The sequence below is a fragment of the Chlamydotis macqueenii genome, chromosome 3, assembly GCF_036417535.1.
Source record: "Chlamydotis macqueenii isolate bChlMac1 chromosome 3, bChlMac1.mat, whole genome shotgun sequence".
Classification (NCBI taxonomy): Eukaryota; Metazoa; Chordata; class Aves; order Otidiformes; family Otididae; genus Chlamydotis; species Chlamydotis macqueenii.
In genome coordinates, this window is record NC_141558.1 from 8,124,517 (window position 1) to 8,147,641 (window position 23,125).

General features: G+C 42.9%; 1 protein-coding gene across 5 annotated transcripts in view; it reads right to left on the minus strand.

Annotated features, from left to right (window-relative positions):
• KLHL29 (kelch like family member 29) overlaps window positions 1–23,125 on the minus strand; it is a 401,554-nt gene that overhangs the window by 143,019 nt on the left and 235,410 nt on the right. For 4 of the 5 annotated variants that reach the window (XM_086744242.1, XM_086744243.1, XM_086744245.1 and 1 more), the window contains 2 exons: window positions 2,230–2,371; window positions 932–1,474 (listed from right to left, as the gene is read on the minus strand). In XM_086744242.1, coding sequence (XP_086600368.1) covers window positions 932–1,474; window positions 2,230–2,371 — 685 coding nt within the window. The remainder of the gene's footprint in view (window positions 1–931; window positions 1,475–2,229; window positions 2,372–23,125) is intronic. The other variant, XM_086744246.1, reaches the window with a different exon arrangement.

Sequence of the window (23,125 nt, forward strand, 5' to 3'; positions counted from 1 at the left end):
TACAGAGCTACATAATAGAACTTAATAGCTTGTGGCAAGTAAATAATTTACACATGGATTGTGTCTGAATACAAATGTATATATAAAATATCACAGACTTAATGAAGCCTTTGGGGTGTTTTTTTAAAAATCAATTTAATTGATTTTGCTGATAGGTCTGCATTTATATTTTCGTAAGCTACATTTTGCTTTACCTGCACATGTGGCACAGTCATGATTCTTAAGAGAGGCAGGGAAAACTCTGCAAATGAAATTAGAAACGAAGTACACAGAGTGTTGGTATTTTTGAAGTGTCTAGGGTAAGACACTCGGAAATAACACTCCAACATGACCCAACGGTGTGGCTCATTTACAAACTACTTATCAGAAAAGGTCAACCTCTCAGGAACGCTCATGACTATTCAGGGTGTTTTGCAGCACTTGAGCCCAATGAAGCCGGTAATGAAGAGTTTTCCCCTTCACGCTGAATGTTTTGAGTTGTTCAGCTTCAGTCAGCAGGGTTACTTGCTTTTGGCTCGGGCTCCTACTAGAGGGGGGAGAAGACAATGGTTGAAGGAGGAGGTTAGTGTTGTGACTAAGGCACAACCCAAGCCAGAGGGAAAGTGGTCAGATGGAAACATGGGTGTGTGTTTCAAGGGGAGAGGCACAGGATGATGGCTGCTTTACCATCTGGAGCACCAGCTTATCTGATGGGCCCGAAAGCTGTTTTTCGCTACAAAATACTCCCACAGCTCGTCCTCCCTCTTTCTAACGCACTGCTTTTTGTTGTCATTAACTCATAATCTTATGCGTTAAACAAAAATGCAGAGACAGACACTGGAGCTGGGCTGGCAGGCCCGAAGAGAGCGGCGGGGAGGCCCGGGGGTCCGCTGCTGTCCTCGGGCCCACCACCCGCCCCCGTGCCCCACAGGGCCGAGCCAGCCCACCTTACCTTTGGGGTGCCAGGAGTCCGTGAACTCGTACTTCCCCACGCCGATCGTCCGCAGCATCTGCACCCCGTTGGTGTTGTCCGGGCCCCCCGTCGCGTTCGGGGGCAGCGGGGTGGCCGCCTGCCCATTGGTGGCAGGCGCGCTGCTGGGCAGGGCAGCCGAGGGCAGGGCTGGCGGTGGCGGCGGCAGCATGGGGCAAGCCAGGTGGCCATTGCCCACTGCCCCAGGGCCCGGGTGGGCCACCGGGCCCACGCCGCTCATGGAGGACATGCTGAGGGGCTGGCTGTTGGTGTACAAGGGCTGGCTCTGGAGGTTGACCACCATGTTGCTGAGGGGCTGGGAGGGCTGCGGCTGGAGCTGGTAGTGGGCTGGCATCAGCGGGAGCTGGGGGGTGACGTGCGGAGGGAGGGAGGGCGTGACGCCGATGACGGGGGCCTGGACGTTGGCGGCCGGGCTGAAGGTGGGTGGCTGCGTCATCCCATAGGAGTGCGTGATCAGCGTGGGCTGGCTGCCTGCCGCCACCGTGGTGACCCAGGGCGCTGCACCTGCGGCACGAAGGAAGGCTGGCAATGGCGACGGGCTCGGCACGGGGGAGACCAGAATGAAAATAAATACCCCCAGCCTTCCCCTCCTGCACCCGCGTCCGCCATCGAATTGCGCCGACGCGCCCTTCTCCTTCACAGTATCTAAAGCTGTTCAGGGACTGGAATCGTTCCCAACCAGTAAGTGCATAAAATTGCTACGGCGATGTGAGTGCAATTGTTAAAATACTCATCAGGTGACATGAGGTATGTTTGTGGTTTTATGTATTTTGTGCTTTATGCAGCTCAAGCACACGCTTCCAAGAAAATTAACCTCTTCCCCCACCGTGCTTTCACGGCTCCCTGACAAACACTCTGTGTGTATAATAATGGTGCTCCAGCCACTACAAAGAGATTGTAATTAGGCGTCTGGCATAGTAGCACAATGTATGATATGTGTCTGGAAGCTAGAAATCATTTCAGGTAGTTCTGGACATAAAAGAGGTCTTAAAGTATTACAGACTGCCTTTTCCTCTAGTGAAGGCAGAGAAGGAGAAAAAAAACCCACTCTAATGAACTTGCAGGCACCTTAATACATTTATATTAGCCCCAGCACAGAAGAAACTTGAGGGGTCTTTACAATGAGAGAAAAACCCTGCTAAAGAATAAAGAAAGGGCTCACAATGAAGTCTAATTTACGGAGGTAAATGGAGATAGCGCATTGAATTTGCTTTGAATGATTTTCCCTTGTAGAATTACAAATAAGATTAGAAACATACCTGGGTTTTCATTCTCCCTCATCTGTTTAGATGGAGGCTCATCAGTGTCCCAGGGCGTGGACTGATTGATGGGTGTCTGTCCCCACCTGACGCTCGTCGCAAGTCCTTGAGGCTGATTTTCAGTCTTGGAAATGCAGGGTGTCTGCCAGAGAGAGAGAAAAATACAGAATAAAAATGGTTAGACTGTTGGGAATAATTACTGCTCCTTACAGCTAGTAGCTTGATTGCTTGTTTGTTTGTTACAGTCCGAGAGGACAGCCTAAAATCTTTAAATATCATTCTCCTCCAGGTTTGCATGACGTGTTCATACGGAAAATAAAAAATATTTAAAAAAAAAAACAACTTCAGGAAATGTAATAGATTCATCTTTAAAAAAAATCTACAACAAACTAGCATTTTCAGAAATAAGTAGCTTCTTTTGCCTTGAAAAGAAAAAAAGCCCCACATATGATAATATCCATTCAGTCACAGCTTACATAAAATAGGACAATCTTCTGTTTGCTCAGATCTCTTCCAAAAATGGTGAGTTTTGCTTAGCAGAAGGCAGAACAAGAGAGACTTATTTACAACTGTAGGACAAATTACTGTAGAACAGTAAAGAGAAGTCTTAGTATTTATTGTCTGTCAAGCCTTAAAATTGAACGCCAATAAAGAAAAGCAGCATAACAGTCATTGGCTGCTAAAGTGGGTATGTTGGCAGTTCTTCAGAGACATTAAAATAACTGTAAAGTAGGGGATGTATCGGGGCTGAATAATCTTCAAAGGGGATATGATCTGAAAGAGATTTCTTGATAAAGAAACTATCAGGTGGATTTAAATGCCAAGCCAGCCCCCCTTTGCAGTTTTAGGGGATCTCCCCAAACAACCAGGCCTTTCTGAGAAACGGCCTGTAGAAAACGAGAGTGCTCCAACAGGTCTCGTTTATTTAACTCTGCAGCGTATTTCACTGCTGGAAGATTAAAAGTTTTTTTGTTTTGTTTTTACTGGTGTCAGAACCCCTAAACCAAGAAAACGGAACCAGCTGCCTATTGCTGAATGAGTATTGAGGACTGAAGCCATAAAGAACAGGAGACTGATCTGAGCAATTGCTTGTTTGCCTTGCATCTGGGAAGTAATTTGGCTCTGAGTCGGGGGTACAACGGCTCCATAAATGCCCTGGGTCACGTAGTACCAATGAAATCTCTGTCAGCACCAGCAGCCTTTTTTTTCCCATCACCAGTACCTCAATCATCCCATGAAAAGAAGCCATTAGCAAACCCATTTCTCCCCTCTGCAAACAGCTGCACACCTTTCCCAAGCCCTCAGTCATTCCTCTTTAAATCCACTGCAGGTGCCCGCATTTGGTGGCTTCCTCTTGCCCTCCCTTCTGCCCTCCTGGCATCTCTGCCAGCTCTTCTGCCTTTCTCCAAGGCTCTCGCCTTCATCCAAAGGCCTCCGACATCTGTCACCCACTCCCTTTTCCACCTGAGCTTTATCCTCCTTGGGCCACAGGAGTCAGGAGTCCTGGGCGCAGACCTTGATGGAGACCAGGGTTTTCGCTGCGCTGTTCTACTTGTTCCCAAGAAGCTGGGAAAATATTTTCCCCACTAGAAATGCTACGCTTTGTTAAATGCAGATGGTCACAGGGAAACGTGATTCTTGATGCCTTTTTTTTTTTTGTATGGAATCAGGAAGTGAGAAATTTTCAGCTTGTGTCCACAGTAACTTTTCTTTTTTTTTTTCAAGACACAGCAGTTTATCTTTTTTTTTTTGTTTGTTTAAAAAAACTTCTCCAGTTTTTTTTTTTCTCTTCTACTGGCAACAAGGACAATGATATCCAGGTTTTAGACTCACATTTCCTTCTGCCTCCAACATTTTAATTTTCACAACTTTTCAAACCTTCCGTAACTTTTGAAATTGAAATAAAAATGAGTCAGGAAAGGCAAAAAGAGAGGACATGCAGACAAGCAAGAGCTTTAACATTCCTTCTGTTGTATTCATGGCAAAGAAAGGGCAAGAGAGGAAGAAATAAATCTCAGTTTTGAAATGCTTTCTATTTATAAGTTGTCCTGAGAAGAGGCTTAATCTGAATACCTTTGGCTTTTACATTGTACAAGGTCTTTGACACGGGAGGATGTAACGCTGCTGGTGGTTTACCAGTGCATGTTAGCAGTGTCCCTTTGGATCTGGCTAAACTGTTTAACAGTGGCCAAAGCACTCTGCAGCAGAAAAAGAAAGAAAAAAAAAAAAAAAAAAAGCACCACCAGCACTCTCTGCCTATAAATCAGCTAAGATACTTCCCCCAGAAACACTATTATTTATCCCCAAAGCAAAGCTTTAAAAAACAGTAAATGCAATATAGAGAACTGGGCATTTTTGTGAATCATCAAAGACAGACAGGAGGATTCAAGACTCAAACCATGCCCCGTGTGTTCCACATGTGGCATCTCTGTGTTTCATGTCTTTGTTGTATAAACCGGGTCCTGTAAGTGGGTTTGAAATACATACTTCTCTTTATTGTGTGGCATTGTCAAGATGTGCAGCATCTTGTGTAACTTTTTACATCCCCATGCAGCTTTAAAACAGTGTCAATCTAAAATAAGAAAAAATATTCCTGTCCCTTAAATAATACAGAACCACACACATGCTGTAATTTTTAAAAACCCATATGTTCTGTACAGAATGGGTAAGAAAGGGAGTATGTGACACAGCTCTCCTAAATCCCACAAAAATCCAGTTGCCTATTTTGTAACTGAAAGCTTGCTTTCCAAAAAAAACTAGAGCATCAGCTCAGACACATTTGAAACTGGCAGAGTTTGCACCCGACTCTAGATCTAAATTCCACCCTTTGAGCATCAATAAAGAGGAAGGAGGTTTGCAGGTCTGCTGTCAATAAATACTTCTCCTCCGCTTCCACAAAATGCTGATTTTTTCCAATTTTTTTTCCTCACTAAATATACTCACAAACGCTGCTTCTTAGAGGCTCAGTGGATTTAAATGCACAAGTCCAGCACTGTTCAAACCGTACTCCTGAGCTTGTATTTATTTGATCAGAAACAGCCAGAGATCAGTTGATATGAAATCACAACACACATTCATGAAATGCAGCGTAGACAATAATGGTGGTGGAAACAGAAAAACAGCTTACTGAACTTATTTATATATATATATATACACACACATATATACACACTTCTGCTCTCTGATCTAATTTCTGTGTTATTTTTTAAGTACATGAAGGGTTACATTACAAGTGTTACATGTCTCTGATCCAATTGCAGCAATTACCAATTTGCATCGCTGGAAAGCAAAATTATTTGCAACGTTATCAGAGGAACTTGCTGTCCATGTGCTCAAGCACATGACAGCACTCTATTTGATGCTTTTAATGGACGACACAAATGGCCAAAAAATGTCCTGTATTATGCTAGCTGTGTAGGGGGAAGAGATGTGTTCCATTAGTGAGCCGCAGACTTCACAGAAACTAATTGTACTATGTTACACTTTTATCTTTAGCTTTCATGTCAGATGCTTGTTTGAATTAAACACGAAACACGTGAAAAAAAGGAAATGCATTACAAAAGCTACCGGGTATACATTTTAAAATACTGCCAAATGTCTCTTTACATGAAAAGACAGGAAGGTTTCTAAAAGGTCTGTTGAAGCCCGGCTAGTCAACAGCAGCACTGGCTATTTAATTGCCTGAAATTCATGGCAGACTACTAAAGCAATCATCAGCATCTTTGTAGCACCCCTAAAACGTCCAATCTGTGCTCTTTGTCATGGATAGAGCACCCTAAATCCAAATTTGAGGATTTTTTCCTCTTTTGCTTGAAATAACCATTAAGAACAAATAAAATTTTCAGTTGAAGCTTGCATTTCACCTCGTCTGCCACTTTGAACTCCAGCAGTGAGCAATCTCCTGGTTTTAAGGAAATTAACTGCAGTACAGAGGTGCAGGCAGAATGGAGCAAGATGGAATAATTTCAGAATTACATGAGACTAACACAGACAAGTTGCCAGGTTGTCGATTTTTTGCAGCTCAAACAGTCATAAACCATGGCCCATAGGCAACAGTAATTGGTGTACAGCTGGTCCGCTGAACCTTATTAAATTAAAACATTAAAAACCTTCAGATTCATGGGGCTTTGCAGAATACCCGCAAGAAAGTTCTTGAGTTCAGAGCAATCAGCTGGTGCTAGATCGGAAATTTGTGATTTGGTCTATATTGCATCAGTTTACACGGTTACTACTAGGTGTTCAGGAGACATAGCTACAACTAAGTCTGACTTTAAGGCCAAAGTGTTACAAATCTTGATGAAATAAGACCTCAACTTTTAGTAAGACCTTTTTTACATCAACGGAAACATAAAACCCACTGCACTCCTACCGGCATTACAGAGTATGTTAGTGGGATTAAAAAAAAACCCAACGCAACAACAACCAAAATCCAACAACCAAAATTCCAATCCAATTTTTCCCCAGGCTCAACACCACCAAACACGTCCTGGGAGGTCCTCAGACACACATTTGAGCCATTTCCCCAAAGGTTGTAAAACTCCTGACATACACGCTGCCACGGCTCAGAGTGCTAAGACCTATTCAAACAGTTTCATGAGCAAAAAAGAACTAATCTGGATAGAGGGATCCTATTTGTAGCTTCCAGCGACCAAAATTATTTTACTAAGGCCTTCATTTAAAGTGATGGATGAGAAGTAGTGATTCTCTGTTCCAATTATCCAAAAGAGATTGGGAATGGCAGCTTAATACTAAGCTAATGTATCCAATATGCAACCCACTCTATTTTCTCTCCCCATTGAAAATAAAAAGGCTAAGACACACACATGCACAGAGGCAAACATTCCCTCCCACGGATTCAGGTTTTACGGCCTGTCATGGGTAAAAGCAACTTTAGTTTAATGAGGGAATTCCTTTTAAAGCTGTTAGCTCTGCCGCGCTCTAACAAGCAGTGACTGGTGGCCCTGGTTGGGTTTTAAGCCTGAACGTGTCTGGTGCTCTAAAAAGCTCAGTGATCTCTGCACCAAAGAGTTTATGGCCTAATTTGTAGTCCACTCCTCTAAATATTGCATGAAAGAGGTATTACTGGTGTGCGTGAGGCATGCATGTAAAACCCGAACCACAGAGGGACAGATCTTCATCTGGGGTAAATTCCTACACCATGTTGGATGGAATCCCAAGCATATTTCTGAGTCTAGTCCACAGCCAAAGAAGCTCTTAAGGACGGATGCAGAGCTTTTAAAGATGCAATGATGACAGCACTATCTCCCTAGCACTGGTCGCTGAGTTGGGCTACAGAAATTAAACCGTTATTTTAAGAGAGGGCTGTACTGTAATGTAATAAAAACCTAAGAGATATGGACAGGCCAGTGTGCAGGAGGAACAAAACGAGCTGTCCTGCAGTAAAACCTCATTCAAGAACTTGCTCATGGGTGGAGAGAAGAACTCATCTACCTTACAGTTCCCATCACCAGGCAATTCTACGATGACACTGTGTTGTTTTTCTCTTTCCGAAGCTAATGTGGGAGCAGCGAGAAAGAGAACCATACAGTTAGCTCATAGGAAAAATGTTATCACCCTGCATAAAAGACAAAAGAAGTCTTAGTTTGCTCTCGAGTGTAGAGAATAATTCAATACTGGCATGTTAAACACCATCCAGTGACCAGCCACCAGCCGATGTGAGCTCTGGAGCACCGAGGCAAAGCCTCCAGGCGAGACACATGGCTTAGCAGCGGGGTACAGTCTGCATCCATTCCCGTTTTTTGGAGCATTTAACAACACTCCCCACCTGGAGGTTAACGGCAGGGGCTTGGAGAAACCCATGAGCGCAGTGGGGCCCACGTCCTGGACAGGCACAGCACAACTGCCTTTACCCAGCGCCGATCCCAGCTCCGTGCGTAGCGGGGCTTCTCACTGCCCAGTTTGTGAGCTGCTAAGAAGGCAGACGTACGAGCATGTTCAGCTTCTTGCCCCCCACCAACATCAACCCCATCTTTCCTGGACTGAGCCTCTTCATCACCTCGTTTGCATTTGTTACCCCCCTAAATAAGGCAGTCAAATTCCCAAGCTCTGACAACGTAATGGAAGATGACTCCATGCTGGGAATGGGTCAACTGCTACTGTCTCATTAACCCTTTCTAAGGCTCCCTATCCACACAGGCTGCAGGTTGAGGGGAGGTAAGAGGAGTAATGAAGTTATGGAAAAGGAGGGAGAAACATGGGATAGAAGAAGGTTGTGAATTGATCATAGGTGGTATCTGTTTCTTACTGGTGGCTGCACTGCTCAGGACAACCACCGCTCTTACACCAGCACTCCAGTCAGGTGCTCAACACTAGTTGGGAATGAATGCAGGACCATGGAATGACAAGAAGCGCTTCATAAATGGTACCTGGTATTCTGTCTTGGCAAATTTCACCAGTAGAGGCTCAGGTACTCACCCAGCTGCCTTCGTTTCTCAGCGAAAACATCAGGGAACGGAGCTGAGGTATCGAACCAAGGTCCCGGCTGCGACACTTGCTGCTCCAGGACACCAGGGACATCAGCGCACGACACTGGGTTCGAGCACAGAAGCCCCACTTTAGCCTGAGCAGAACCTCTTCTGCTAACGCGGTTGGCATGCAGATCAACCCCGAATCAGAGCAAAGCTACGGATGCAAAACCATCTCACAACGGAGGAAAACGCGCAACATCGGGAACACCGCGGCAGCACGTACTGCAGAGAACATGCACTACGCAACGCAAGAGGGCTCTCAGAGATCCTGCAGGCATCCCAGGGTAGAGGCAAATAAATCCAGTTCATCATAAGTGCTTTTTGTCAGAGGGCAAAAGGAAATATGGGTAATAATGGGATAAGTGCTTGTCAGACCAGAATCCCAAGGGCGTACAAAGGATGTAACCCTTGTGTACTGGCAAAGCTGTTCAAGAATGACCTAATGGCAGACTGCTTGAAAACGAAACATTCATCTTGAATGCAAATGCTGGCCATTGATAAGTTCAGAAGTCGCTCCATATGGCATTTTTTGTCCCAAATTTCCCATGGATTTCTTTTAATTATCCAAACAGGACCCTGGATTTCATTCTGGATCAGGGCTTAAAGCATTAGAAATGAATAGAGGAATAATTAAAAAGTAAAAGTTGTGTCACTTAAGGCTCTAAGCCCGGTATTAACTTATTTCTATAAAAGTTCTCTTTTGTTGTACTGGATGCCGACATTTTACATTCAAGCCCTCTGAATTCAGTTTTTCAATTGTAGTACACACTCTGTGGCAGGAAAGTGCATGTTCTCTGCCTACACAGTAGGCACATTAAAAAAAAAAAAAAAAGAAAACAAAAGAAAACCACAATAAGCCTGTGAGTGGTGAACAGTGCTGCATGATATTACTGATTTATTAACTTGGCTTGATCAATAAGGCTGTCATCAAGGGCACATTTAGTTTGCACATAAGTTTCACTTTCTAACAAGCACTTTTGTGTGCTCACTTCAGTTCCATAATCTGATCCAGGTCTCAGGAAGCTTTTTTTTTTAAGGGAGAATAGAGAATTCTTTTTCTAAAAAAAAGGATCAAAGTATACTCGGTCAACTCTCAAACAAAAGGACAGTCAGTACTATAGAAACAGCACGCTTACCTTTCATAGCAAAAGGAAAAATAAGCCTATAGATCCAGATTTGTCACTGCCTTAAGTTCATCAACATCAATTGAGCTATTAAATCGTGGCTGAATTTGGCTCATAGCAATTTAAAAATATCAACTTTCTTTGAGAGTCTCCCATCAGTAAGATGCTAATTTAATGCATAATTTAAGCCCCACTGTCCTTTAACTCAGCGTTTGTAAATAATTAAAAAAGAACTAAAAATCCTTTTACATTTATAAAGCTAGCCCCCTTTTCTACTGCAAAACAACAAAGACTTTCCAATCAAGCATCTATTTATTCTTTAAATCTGAAAGTAAAAGCCGTATAAAAGACGAGGAGAAACTGATTTACAAGATAAAACAATTAGCTCTGGGATATGTACATTAAGACTAACAAACTTCAAATCATATTTTAAGGGAGTGGAGGAGGAATCCCAATATATTAGACTTTATTCAAATTCTATTGAAACGTTCAATTAAGAGCATCTTATGAAGGTAAGTTATGCAGTCACTAAAATTAAGATGTGAAAAACAGGATTAGAGAGCTGCATCTCTCAAAGAGGCTACACACTTTAATAATCCATCCCTCTTCCTACACACAAGACGGCATCTAAAATCTGGCTATTCCTGTAATTGCTCCGGTCTTGTTAAAAATTTCAGTTTGCAGGAGAAACACAAATGTACTCCACAGTAAAAAATACTAAAATAATATACTGCATTCCCTTTCAATCCAAAATCACGTATCTCAATGGTTCTTATTAAAATATTTTTTTTTTTTCTGTGCAGACAGATGAAAATGCATTTTAAGACTCAAACAATTCTGTGCAAAAACAGCTCGAACCCATCAATCTCCCAGTTGGTTCTTAAAAGAAGCTAAACATTCACCAAGCTGTTCCGACCAGACGTGACTGGCAGATCCTTTTTGGGAACAAGGTCTCAAGGTGCAACCCTGCCTCCATTCAGATTCATAGCTTTAATAACACAAGAAGTTCAGTGCAGGATCAGGCAGTTGGGCGGTCATTTAATTTGATTTACAATAGAGTGCTAATATATGTTTTTTCTGGAAACACAGTCACCGTTTTCTTCAATTTTTCCGCTCTGTAGGTTTTACATCAAAGCATTCCTGCTCATTTTGTTTCCGTATCTCCATGCTACCAGTAGGAAGCTGCCCCATTCTCTTGTTTTGCTTCAGCAGAACTGATTCGTGGACTAGCACGAACGCTCCAGCTGCCTCAACCATCGTCCTTCTTAAAGATTTATGGCAAACATCGCACACCAAGCTATAAATCTAGCAAATGGCTATCAGACATACTTTGCTGTCCACAGCCACACAATCTAAAGTAAAACAGATAATGGTATAGGTGTGGCTAGAGTTACTAGTAGGCCTACCAAAACTGTGCTACATTACCACCCATTTTTTCCAGGCACCCCACTCTCATTTTTGGGGTGTGACTTAGATGATCCTTCAACATTACTCTGCTTGTGGCAATCTGTGATGCTAAGTAGTCCTTCGTCATCCAGGGATAAATGGCTACCATTGAGACTAAGCTCTACTTACAATTCCTTCAACAATAAATTGCTTTACGTTCCTTTATGATGAAATTCTTCTGAGTGTCCAGTTTGGGCCACTGGACTCATTAAGAAGAGGAAACCCAGCAAAGATGGGGAGTTTGGCCAAAGACTTCGTGCTTTTGAAAATCCTCTGTTATTTATCTTTTAAAGAAAATTTATGCTACTAAAACCATAAAACCTCCTACTCTCTTTGCTCCTGGGAATTAAACACAAGGTAAATCCCCTCTAAAAATAACCTCCCACTCAAGAAACTTCAGGGTGACAGGGAGGGAGAGCGCGGTTATCGTGAGCCCTAAGTAAGGCAGGTTGGTTCCGTAAGCCATGTAGGGAAGGACAAGCTAAAATTAAATGACCCTTGGTAGGGCTATCTCACCTACAACAGCAAATCATGATCTGATCTTCCTAATTCTCCTCCTCTGCTGACGCCGGTCATGGTCCATCAGAAGTTACTATTTCTGCTCGGATGGGTGCAGGGTAGACAGTGCCCTCGTAACCCCCCAGGATGAACTGCCCAGGAGACCAGCCCGGGGTCTTTGCAGGTAATACCCCTTAAGAGGCAGTGTGTCCCTTGATGAACTTGCTGTGGCTTTCAGGAGAGGTAAAGGGAATTTTAGCTGTTATTTGTGCAATCATTGCCTCCAGAAGACAAATAGAGCCTTAGTTTGCTGTAATAAAGCTTCAATTAGAACACAAATCTATAAATATCTAACAGTGCAGACCAAAATGGCTAACTTTGGTCACAAGTATTGATCAGAGTGAGAGAACAGTCATAATGGGACCAAACACCTACTTAAAAAACAAATTAAAAATTGAATTACTTTCCCTTCCACACAACAGGTAGAGACCAAAATAATCTTTGTTGCAAATCCAAAATCTCCTTTCCCACCCACAGCACAGTTTTTGGAGTAACCATTAGCTTCAGACAAGCACTGACTGCGCACCAGACTATCCAGAGCTTATTAGAACAAAGAACAGAGCCTTTTCTTCTTTTTTACATTTATTGATGATTCTGTGCCAAATCCAAACACGGGTCATATGCTGATTCCCTTAAAATCACTGAGTCATTAGGAAAGGTGAATCATTAAGCAAGACCGTCCACCCAACACCCCTGCCTCAGAGTCACAGAGTTTGTGAGATTAAACGCTTGGAGAGGAGAGTTGGACTAGATGATCGTTGTAGGTCCCTTCCAACTGAACTACTCCTGTTCTGTTCTGTTCTCTTATCTTCTATTCTATTCTACATAAACAATTAAATAAACATATGTATATATGCACATACATGCATATTCTACTGACATGCTTATCCTACTGACAAGTGGATGCTATTAAAATGTTAATCTCTGCTTCTTTCTAAAGGAAGTCCAAAATCCATCTACTGGGGAAGAAAAACAAGAGGTACAAGCTAACAGACGAGCTGAGGATCTGCTTTTCTAATGCTGCATTAGATTAATTATGTGATTTATTTTCAATGACTGGTTCAATCAATCCTGATCAAATTAACAAAGACAATGATCAGAAATATCAGACTAAAACACAATACAAATGATTTGGTTCCAGGGGATCCAATCAAACGAAACAGGATTAAATTAACCAGTGATCGGATTAAGCAGAAGTTGCTGTATAAAGTCAGAAGTGTATCAGTACCTCGGGCCATTTGCTGTGTCTGTAGGTCGCCATTTCCAGCTCTTCCTAGAGCTCTTCATAAACTTTAAAGAAAATTTATTTTCCTAGGTATCACAAGGGTAATGTGGAAATAATAATAATAATATTAATAATAGCAACAACAATTATTTCACAGTACCACAGCATCTGGGGCTCTGCACTGTCTGAATTAAAAATACAGCCCCATACAAACTCCCCCAGCGATCTGTACATGAAGGAGTTTACTGCCTATGCGCACGATACAGAGATCAAAAGGTGACAGACTATCAGGATACAATCAAAAAGACAGAAAAACCCATTTAATTCTACAATGTTAGCAAAGCACAAAGATGAAAAAGCTACTGTTCAACAAGGAGCGTTAATGAAAGTTGCCAGTGCTACAGCTGGAAATGTAGTTCTTGCCTAAAAATCAAAGTAACTACAAGTATCACAGGAAAAGCACTTCCATTTGCTGTGTACTGACCTAAACCTCGAGCAGCCAACAAGGTCCTACAGCGCTGGAGAGAGATGTACCTTCTAATGCCCTGAGCTCACGCTGGTTCAGCTGGACCCATTAGCAACCAGCTGCAAAGGGACTTTGTGTCCAAAGCGAGCCAGAAGAAAGGCTGGGGACATCAGAAGCCAGCTCGTTTGGAAGTAAATAGGAAAACGTAAATGCTGAGGGCTAGAGAGTGAAACCAAACTCAAGTCCTGCACTTTTTTTTTCCACGAAGAGAATAATTTAAAAGATAAACTCGAGGGATACGGAGAGGTATTCCTTAAGGACTTTTAATAAAGCTGCTTTATGATGCTGGCAAGCAGTCCTGCTTGCAAGTCCTGGCCCCATATGAAGAAGGACACTGGACTGGTGGAAGCGCTGCTCGCATGGCAGCGGTCCCCAGTAACACAAGCCAGAGGAAAGCCACACAGCCACCAATCACACTGTGCACATTACGGGCTAAAGCAGCTTTCCCCCCCAAAAAAAGAAAAAGGAATGTCCTTGTAATCTGAACAAAGGCCAAAGCATATGTAAACAGGTCAGATCCCAACCAACTGTCCCACCCATCTTGTGTCTCTTATAGAAACACTCAGGAGTCCCATGGCAAGACTCCTTCCCTCTCACCTGGTACAGCACCACTTCAATTTCTCGGTACACAGCAGTAACTATAAGCAGACATGTCCATCCTGCGAATGTGTCATTTGTCACCTGACAGGATTTCGTCACTTGTGATCACCCTAGGACACTTCATGCACGCAGGGAATGGACCAAGCTAAGTATTCTGGCAATAGACAGCTGACCTCTGGAGTGTGGGTTGGTCTTCGTGCCAGATGAAACCACTGGAGACATCAGACTAACTTCTGACGGTCGGCGAGCTTGAGGTTCACCCACAGGATCCAGTTTGTACGGCCATGGCCGTGTGTCCTAGCCTCGCAGCATGCTGTCTGCACCACAGATACTGGTAGGGAAGGACTACCCCTGGAAGACTGAGCATTTGATGAGCTGCTTTACTTACTGAGCTTGAGAAAGTATTTAGAGAAACATTCCTCTCTCCCTTCCCACAACTTTAAGACTTCATATTTTATCTTTTTTTTCAGCTACCACAGCGAGTATATTTTAAAGCACCAGCTCATTCCAGCCAGAAGACATGTGGCATTATGATTAAGAATGCATTATTTTTTCTCTTCTGTCTCCTTAAAGAGTATCTTATTTGTATGCACAGACTTTTTCTCATGCTCTGCCTTGCTACATTTTTTTTTCAGTCTCATTGCAATTTTTTTCATGAGTATTCTCAGTTTCATTTTCTTACTTTATTTTCCCCATGTCTCTATCTCTCTCCTCACCCTTTCTATCATGCTCTCTCCTAAGTGAAATGAGAACCCAATTATACTCCTGTTAGAACTGAACTTTCAAATCCATCATGTGCTAGTGGGCTCAAAATTAGGCAAATAAATTCCCTCAACCCTACAAATTAGATTGAGTCTTTGCATATGTTCTTTTAAGAGCACAAAGATGTCAAGTATTCACCCAGCTGTCACAAAATATGATGAGCAGGCACTTCGTATTCATATAGATTTTCTAAATCGTTTGTCAGATTTAACAGAAATGCTAATGGATCCAAAAGTAAATTCTAATCTGTCCTAAATATCTGGTTATTATTTGTATTACAGTAGGACTTAAAATTGTCAGTTGAGGATCAGGGAACAATCTTGATGCGTTCTGCACACAAAGACAAAGATCATTTGGATGATGTGCAGGTATTATTTTTCACTTTCCCAAACTTTATCTCATTATTTTAGCTAACACCCTCCTCATATTCAACTTCATTTAAGAATAAAAGTGCCATCAGCTTGTAAGCATCATTACCTAAGGCATCTGCTATTGAAACCCAGGTCTTACATTTGCTAAAGCCAGCAACTATTGCCCAGGTGTAGATTCTGAAGGACAGAAGCTATCATGAAGGTCAGACTTTGCTTACGCTTTGTTTCAGTCAGAGCTCATGATGGAAGTGGGGCTGAGCAAGATCAGCCTCAGCACGGGGACGGGAACTTGCCCGGAGCTGCTGACGCTGGCAGGCTGGACGTTACGCAGGGCACCTGTAACTGGTCTGTGTAGGTCCAGCACCTCTCAAATACGTAAGATTCGCTGCCCTGGCACTGAATGTCTAAACAGTATTTCTCATGTGGTCAATCCAACACATTCAGGGAACCTGTGATGCGATAACATCTCCTGGAGAGTTGTTCTCTATATACTACCCCGCCCGTTTCTCTGAAAACCCATTAGGGCACTGCTTAAAGCAGGAGGGCAGCAGATCCCGGCTGTCAGTGATAATCCACTGCCAGAATCAATACCGTTGGCAAGCCTGCTTCATGGACAGTTACAGTCAAAGAGCACATTGTCCAAGAATGTATTGTCAGCGCCATTGTCTTGGCCCAATTTCCACTCCAGTAATTACATTTCTGCCTGCCTAATATTCCCCTGCCCCTTCGAGGAGATTTGGGAGCCCTCTCCTCCAGTCCCACGCCGCTTCACGGCACCACCACCACGCTCAGCACCAAACTGGGGACACTTCAGCAGTGGGCACATCTTTCCCTGTATATATTGTACAGCAGCTACTACCTAAACAACCTTCTGATTCTTAACGAGGTGAGAAGTGTAAGATATTATTGTTGCTGTCATTTAACAAAAATGATTTATCTGCTTCTGGAACTAGTCATCTTGAGACATCTTTTAATTTCCTTCTCTTTCATGAGTAAATCTGTACATTTAAATTATTTACCAAAGGTTGAGCTACATAGGTCTCAGTTTGTATTTTTTTATTACACAAATAAAAGTAAAATATCTATAAAATGTGACTGTCTACAGCTTTTCAATACTCAGCTGCAGGGAGTTCAAGCCCTTTCAGATCTAGCCAGGAGAGCTAACTCCACCGGCAAGCTAAAAATCTGCCTTTCTCGGTGGAATAAAACTCCTGTTTACAGCTGGATAGGGCATAAAATGGGAGGTTTTAAACTTGTGACATTTCCATGTCTGGAAAAGCTGTCACATGCCCAGCACAGCATCTTACCTTGAGCTGTAAGCCCAGGGGCATTAGTAGCATTAGTAAGAGTACCAGAGGGAAAGAATGGTGTAACTAAAACACATAGAAAACCTCCCAAAATCTTCCCTATACTCAGAAAACAGAAGTTTCCCCAGTGGGAAGGAACTCCTATTTCCAGCTGTACGTGCTTGCAATCTTGCTCCTCAAAATCTTCTCAGTGGTGCTCAGCGGACCGACTCCTGCCCATCAGAAATCCTGGCTCACGTTGTTTTGGGAGAGAGCTCTGAATGCACAAAGTGAGAGAAAGCATTGGTTTTTAATTTTTTATTATTATTATTTTAGTTTTAAAGACTAAGCAACTGCTGGAAGCTGCTCTGAGCCAGAAACTGGTCAAATCAATCCTGTAAACATGGTTTTGTGGGCAAAGGAAGATGTGCTAAATACAAGTCATCGTCAGCCGCCGTCGTCTCCATTCCCTGTGCTCCTCCTGCTTCCCAAGGGGACCATTTGGAGAGTGTAAACAACTGCAATTTTAACTAGACACTGTTAAACATATTTTGTATTAAAATGTAAAAAGAATGCCAAACAAAACAAGTACAGCAAAAAAAAAGAAAAAAAGAAAAAAAGAACCAGAAAAGCATGCATATGAGAAAGACTAATAAAGTATGAGTGCGTGAACGTATTCCGGAGTATTTGCATGGGTCAGAGGGAGCGGAAAGGAGGTGAGCGGAACAGGAGAAAATAAGAGACGAGACACAAAGTGACAGAAAAACCTAACAGTTCGGCCAGAAAGAAGAAGGCAGGGAAAAGACTGTCGGGCAGGTAAGCAAAGACTGTGTGTACAACATGGGGGGAATTTTTAAATGCTGAGTCTTTACCTACTAACATCAACGGGGTTATTATAACTAACCCGGGAAGATCTAGGGGCAGCAGCTAAACAATGTAATACAGGTACCTAATTTAGGTGTCATGCCTACTTCTCTCCATCGGCTCTGTTAGAAGCTGAAGCCTGGCAGCCCTGGATAACAAGTGGTCTAAATTACTCATTGCTCTCCGGAAGGTAGAAGCCATTGTAAACTCTCCGACTATGCCCTCGTGTGCGCTGCAGCAGAACCAGAGTCAAAGAGAAAAAAAAAAAAAAAATGACAAAGAGCATCATCCAGCTGTATTACAAGCAGAAGAAAGAAATTCAGGAACTCTGTGAAGAGAATGATGACCTAAACCAAAGAAGGCGGGATACTAGACGTTAAATTATCTGTGCAGAAAATGTAATGTAAAAAGATTCAAAGGAAAATGCAGTCTATGTAGCTGCAGCCTGGTGCTTCTAAAGAGAAAAAAAGACAAAACCACTCCAAACAACCTAAACTAAACTTAAAAAAAAAGAGTGCATAGGTGGGAGAGAGAATTTTTTTTTTGTCTTGGAGTACCTAGTTCCTAATTTAATCTTAATCCACTCTGACATTTATCCTCATGGATAATTCAGTATACAAATTTAGGGCAGGAAAAGAATCCATAAAAATAATAAAATAAGAGCTGCTCACAAGGGCAGTATCAGTAAAAATTGCCCTTGGGTAAAAATAGTTACTACTGCTTTGTGTCCTGCTTAGCTTCAGGTGATGCACCAAGATCCCAGGAACCACTTTTTTTTTTTTCTCTTGTGCAATCATTCGTGGCTCTCATCCAGCCTCTGATTATGCTAATTGTATTTGATGGAATTTGTATGTGCTCTCCTTCGCTCTTGTCTCATCTGAACATACACAAGATGCATTTTTAATTTTTAACTCTTCAAAAAATAAATAAATAACCTAACTTTCTCCCCAAGGTTGCGTAAAAGTCAACCTTATTACTAGTTCCAAATAGCAAATATACAGCCTTTATTACCAGCAAAACAAATAACCCTTTCTATATTAATATGGCGCAACAAGGCTTTTAGTTAGTGTGAGAGGAATGTCATAATGTAGGAGTTTGCATAACACAGTCAGATCATGCCACCTAGACACAATTTCGTTTGCATTAAATTAAATCCGCCATCACAGGAAGTGCAACTTTAATAAAAAGACACAGGCAAGCTGGCTAGATCAAGAGCCAACATCATTTTGAGACAGACACTCTAAACAAGAGAGACGGTGAGCTGTTGCAAAACCATTCCCAAGGGTTAGCAATAAAACCCAGGACTTAAATTCCTCAATAAATGGCTTTTTTTTTTCTTTTTTTCCCCCTTTTAAAAGTCTTTTTGACCAAGCAGCTACACATTAAAACCCACTTGATCTTGGTGAGACAAAATCAGATGACCTTGATGGCCTCAATCCAAGTTCCTTGACTGTCTTTGAGGTCCCCAAACGCAGTGGTGACTGGGTTATTTCATACTTCATGGAGATCCTCTGAACCTCTAAATTATTCTTTAATTCTACTAACAGGCAGCTAAAAAGAAATGTAGTTGCAAGAGTAAAGGACTTGCTTCCTCACCTATATCAAAACAAGACTGGCTTTTCATTCTTTATTTAAGTGAATTTTAGTGAAAAACACCAAAGGGGCAGCCCTGCGCACTGCAGCCCTGATCCTCCACAGCTACAGCCTCCCATCGCTTGTGTCCCTCCCAAGGACGCTCACCTCCCAGAGCACCCTCCCGGAGGGACCGTCCACTCTGAACACCCCAGCCGGCAATGCCAGCCAAATTTTCAAGGGTGTTCAGGGGTCTTAACAACACAGGCAGGCACCAAGGGGAATTCTGGAAGTGCTGAGGCAGAGAGGGCATGTGATTTCTGCAGAAGTCCAGAGAGATGGAGTTAGAATGCCCAAACCTGCAAGTCTGAAAACACAGAGGCAACGAAAGGCATTTGAACGCCGACTTCAGGGACTTGTCACCTCCAAAAATGGGACATGGGCACATTTGGAAATGTCAGCTGCTATCTGCATTGAAGAATGTTGGTAGAAACCACAGAATCATAGGATGGTTTGGGTTGGAAGGGACCTTTAAAGGTCACCTAGTCCAACCCCCCTGCAAGAAGCAGGGACATCTCCAACCAGATCAGGTTGCTCAGAGCCTCATCCAACATGGCCTTGAATGTTTCCAGTGATAGGGTATCCACCACCTCTCTGGGCAACCTGGGACAGTGTTCTACCACCCTAATTGTAAAACATTTTTTCCTTATGTCCAGTCTCAATCTTCTTCCTTCTATTTTAAAACCATTACCCCTCGTCCTGTTGCAGCAGGCCCCCCTAAAAGATGGGCCCTCTCTCCCCATCTTTCCTGTAGGCCCCTTTGAGGCACTGGAAGGCCATTGTAAGGTCTCCCTGGAGCCTTCTCTTCTCCAGGCTGAACAGCACCAACTCTCTCAGCCTGTCCTCACAGGAGAGGTGCTCCAGCCCTCTGATCATCTTCTTGGCCTCCTCTGGACTTGCTGAGGCGGGGGATTCAGGCTGGAGACCCAATGTCCCTGACACAGGGCTCTGAATGCCTGGCCACAGGCTTTACCCATCCTGCAGAGCTGTTACGCAAGGTACCGGCCCGTGCAGCAGCAGCAGGGACAGGCTCTGACCAGCCCCTCCTGTCTGAAACAAAACCAAACTCTTCCAAATGCAACAGTGCCAACAGAAACGGCTGAGGATGGTGCAAGGTGCATGTGCAAGGGAGAAGGACATTTGTCCATTTGTGTAAGGGACAGAAAGCCCCTCCTTTGGTCACACAGGTCCTGCTGAAGAGGAAAAGCAGACCAGGCTGCCCAGTCGTGTGCTGCTACAGCCAGAGCAGGGTTTGGGCACATTCCCTTTTGCCTCCCAGCCCCAACACACATGCACGCACACGCGTTTTGGCAGTGACATCTGAAGGAGGCAATAGAGAGCCACTACCCTGTACTCACTGCTACTCATCCTAGAGCTTTCTCCAAACAACATTTTGATATTTTTTTCCAGGCATTTGAACAGTCTGTGTAAATTACTGTTGTAAATATTAGATCTGGAAGCTGGGTCCCCTGCCACCCACTACTTTGCACCCTGATAGGAGCAGTCAGCCCTTCTGAGATGTGCTCCTTGAGTCATTTTCTGGGAGCGAGAGCTCTCTGCCTGTGAGTGCAGAGGAGAAGTTGCTGCCTGCCGTGTGAATCTTCTGCCGGGGAATTGGCTCCTTTCCTCAGCTTCTGTTTCTTCATTCTCCACCCTTGCGCAATGAACTGGCTGCAAACCGCTCCCCTTTCAAGGGTGGCCGCACGTCACTGGTGAAATGTATATCATTTATTTGGAGATCACTCCAAAAGTAACTCTATTTTTTAAAAAAGGAAAAAAATAGATTCTTCAAAGCTCTTGGCATCCCTGACATACTCTTAAAGCACAATACCACAGCAGTAGCAAAACATAAATCATCCATAATAATAGAAACACTTCTCTCTACCTCGTGTCTGCTACTAACTTAAATTCTTTGTGACTCTTCAGGCACAGATGTTATATACATACAAATTTTAATTAAGGAGAAACTTGGCTGAATACTAGATAAAATTATTTTTTGTATAGTATATTTGAAAAGCAATGCATCATTCTAATAGATTATTCAATGGATAACTGCAACCTATGGAAGTGTTTAGGTAATGCAAAAAAAAGATTAATTGAATAATTTATTTGATGGACAACAGCATTATTCATCAAATACATTATTTAACTAATAGTATTCAACCAGTACTAATTAAAAGCAGGGAAGTAATTGCTTTCAAGTGCAACTCATTCAGATCCCAGTTTTGGCTCCATTAAGAAAATGGACTTTGCAGGTGAATGTCTCCATGCAAGTGTAGATGGTCCAGAAAGTCTTCACGCTAAAGGAGCTACATCCTGTATCACAGTGTCCTTGACTAAATATAGCAGCGTGACTGCGGTAGGATTTGCAGTGCTTAACGAATTGCCTGCCGGTACTGGGGCTGGATTTGAGCACCCTCAGCCATGGAGGTATTTCTGCACATGGACTAGGTTAAATGAGTATATCTCATTTGTAACTCGCAGGGTGGATCCAACTCGCTAACTGACCCAACAACACCCTTACCTGGGAGCGTCCAAATACCAGAAAGAAATAATCTGGCATCTTCTTTGCTACTTGGTTTCCCAAGTGTTTTGCAAACCCTGTTCCGTCCCATGACTAACACCTGTCACTACCTGATAAAGGTACAACTGTTTCCTTACCCAGCCTGGTGACACGCCGTGCCTATGTCCCATCACGTTGCAGGACCAGAACGTTAGAAGCGCTACTTAAAAAAGCTGTTGTGCCATCAGGCATGCACCCAGCAGAGGCTACTCGGCTTTGCCCTGGGAATGGGACACCACTGGGACAAGCCAGTGAAACCACCTGCACTTCAGACACATCAGCGTCCTACTCTACATTATCACAAACATTTTACCATTTTTTATTTAGCAAAGAACAATGAAGAACAGTAGGCTTTAAGACCAAAAGGCTGACATGAGATGAGACCAATCCATCGAGGCAAAAGGCAAAGATCATGTCTTAAGTACCACGTAATGACCTCCTAGCAGCTCACAAGAGTGGAGAAACGCTCGTTATCCGATGGCGTCAAACAGCTCTCCCAGTCACCCTCCCCGCAGATGGGAAAACCACCATCGGAATAAAACCAGCTTCACGCTCGTGGCAGAAGGCACATTTAACATAGCCTGCACATGACAGAACAGATACCATGCCAGGACTTTGTAGACATAATAAACCCTTGTTAAGTTCCCATCAAATATACCATGGAAAAGGCAGCTGTAATGCAAATAAGATCCTCTTAAAGTTTAGTAAGCTTTTAAAAATATTTTACTATTTAATGAAAAATGCCTCCCCTATTTCGAAAGTGTTCTAGGACAATTTTCAGGGGATAAAGTTCGAAACAGTAAAAGAAGTGTTTGGATGACACTGACTAAGTATTAACTGAAACTATTTGGCTAGTTTAATTTCTGTTACTATTTTAAGCAGTGTTTCTTTTAACGATTCAAGACACATTTCCACTCTAATCCCCTTCTCCCGTTTGGAAGGAAACAGATGAATGTGCTGAAACGCAACGCAGATGATAAATTCATGCCACTCGAAAAGTGGCAAATGACATTTACTGGTCTCTCAGTTCCCATTTCATGATTGATATAGAACTATAAACAAGAAAATAAGTACTGTTAAAAATCTTTCTATACAGTGGCAAGCAGGGCTTTAATGGTGGTTTGCCTGTGCTTATTAACAAGCCGTGGCAGTTGCTGCACGCTGATGGGTAACGGCGTAGGAGCTCAGCCTGCTGTAGAAGTCCTGAGTCTATGTACTTTCAATTTCAGAGCATAACCATCACACGCTCCACAAACCAATGAAATTTCTAATAATACAAACCAATGATGTGTTAAATTGAGACACTTCTAGCTTGAATGCCAAAAACTTCACTGTGATTTAAAGGATCTGTGCTTACCTTTCTCTATCAATTTACTGTTAATTTGCTACGATTGGGGCAATTTACAAAAAGAAAAAAAAAAGGCAATATTTTATTTAATTTCTAATAGCAA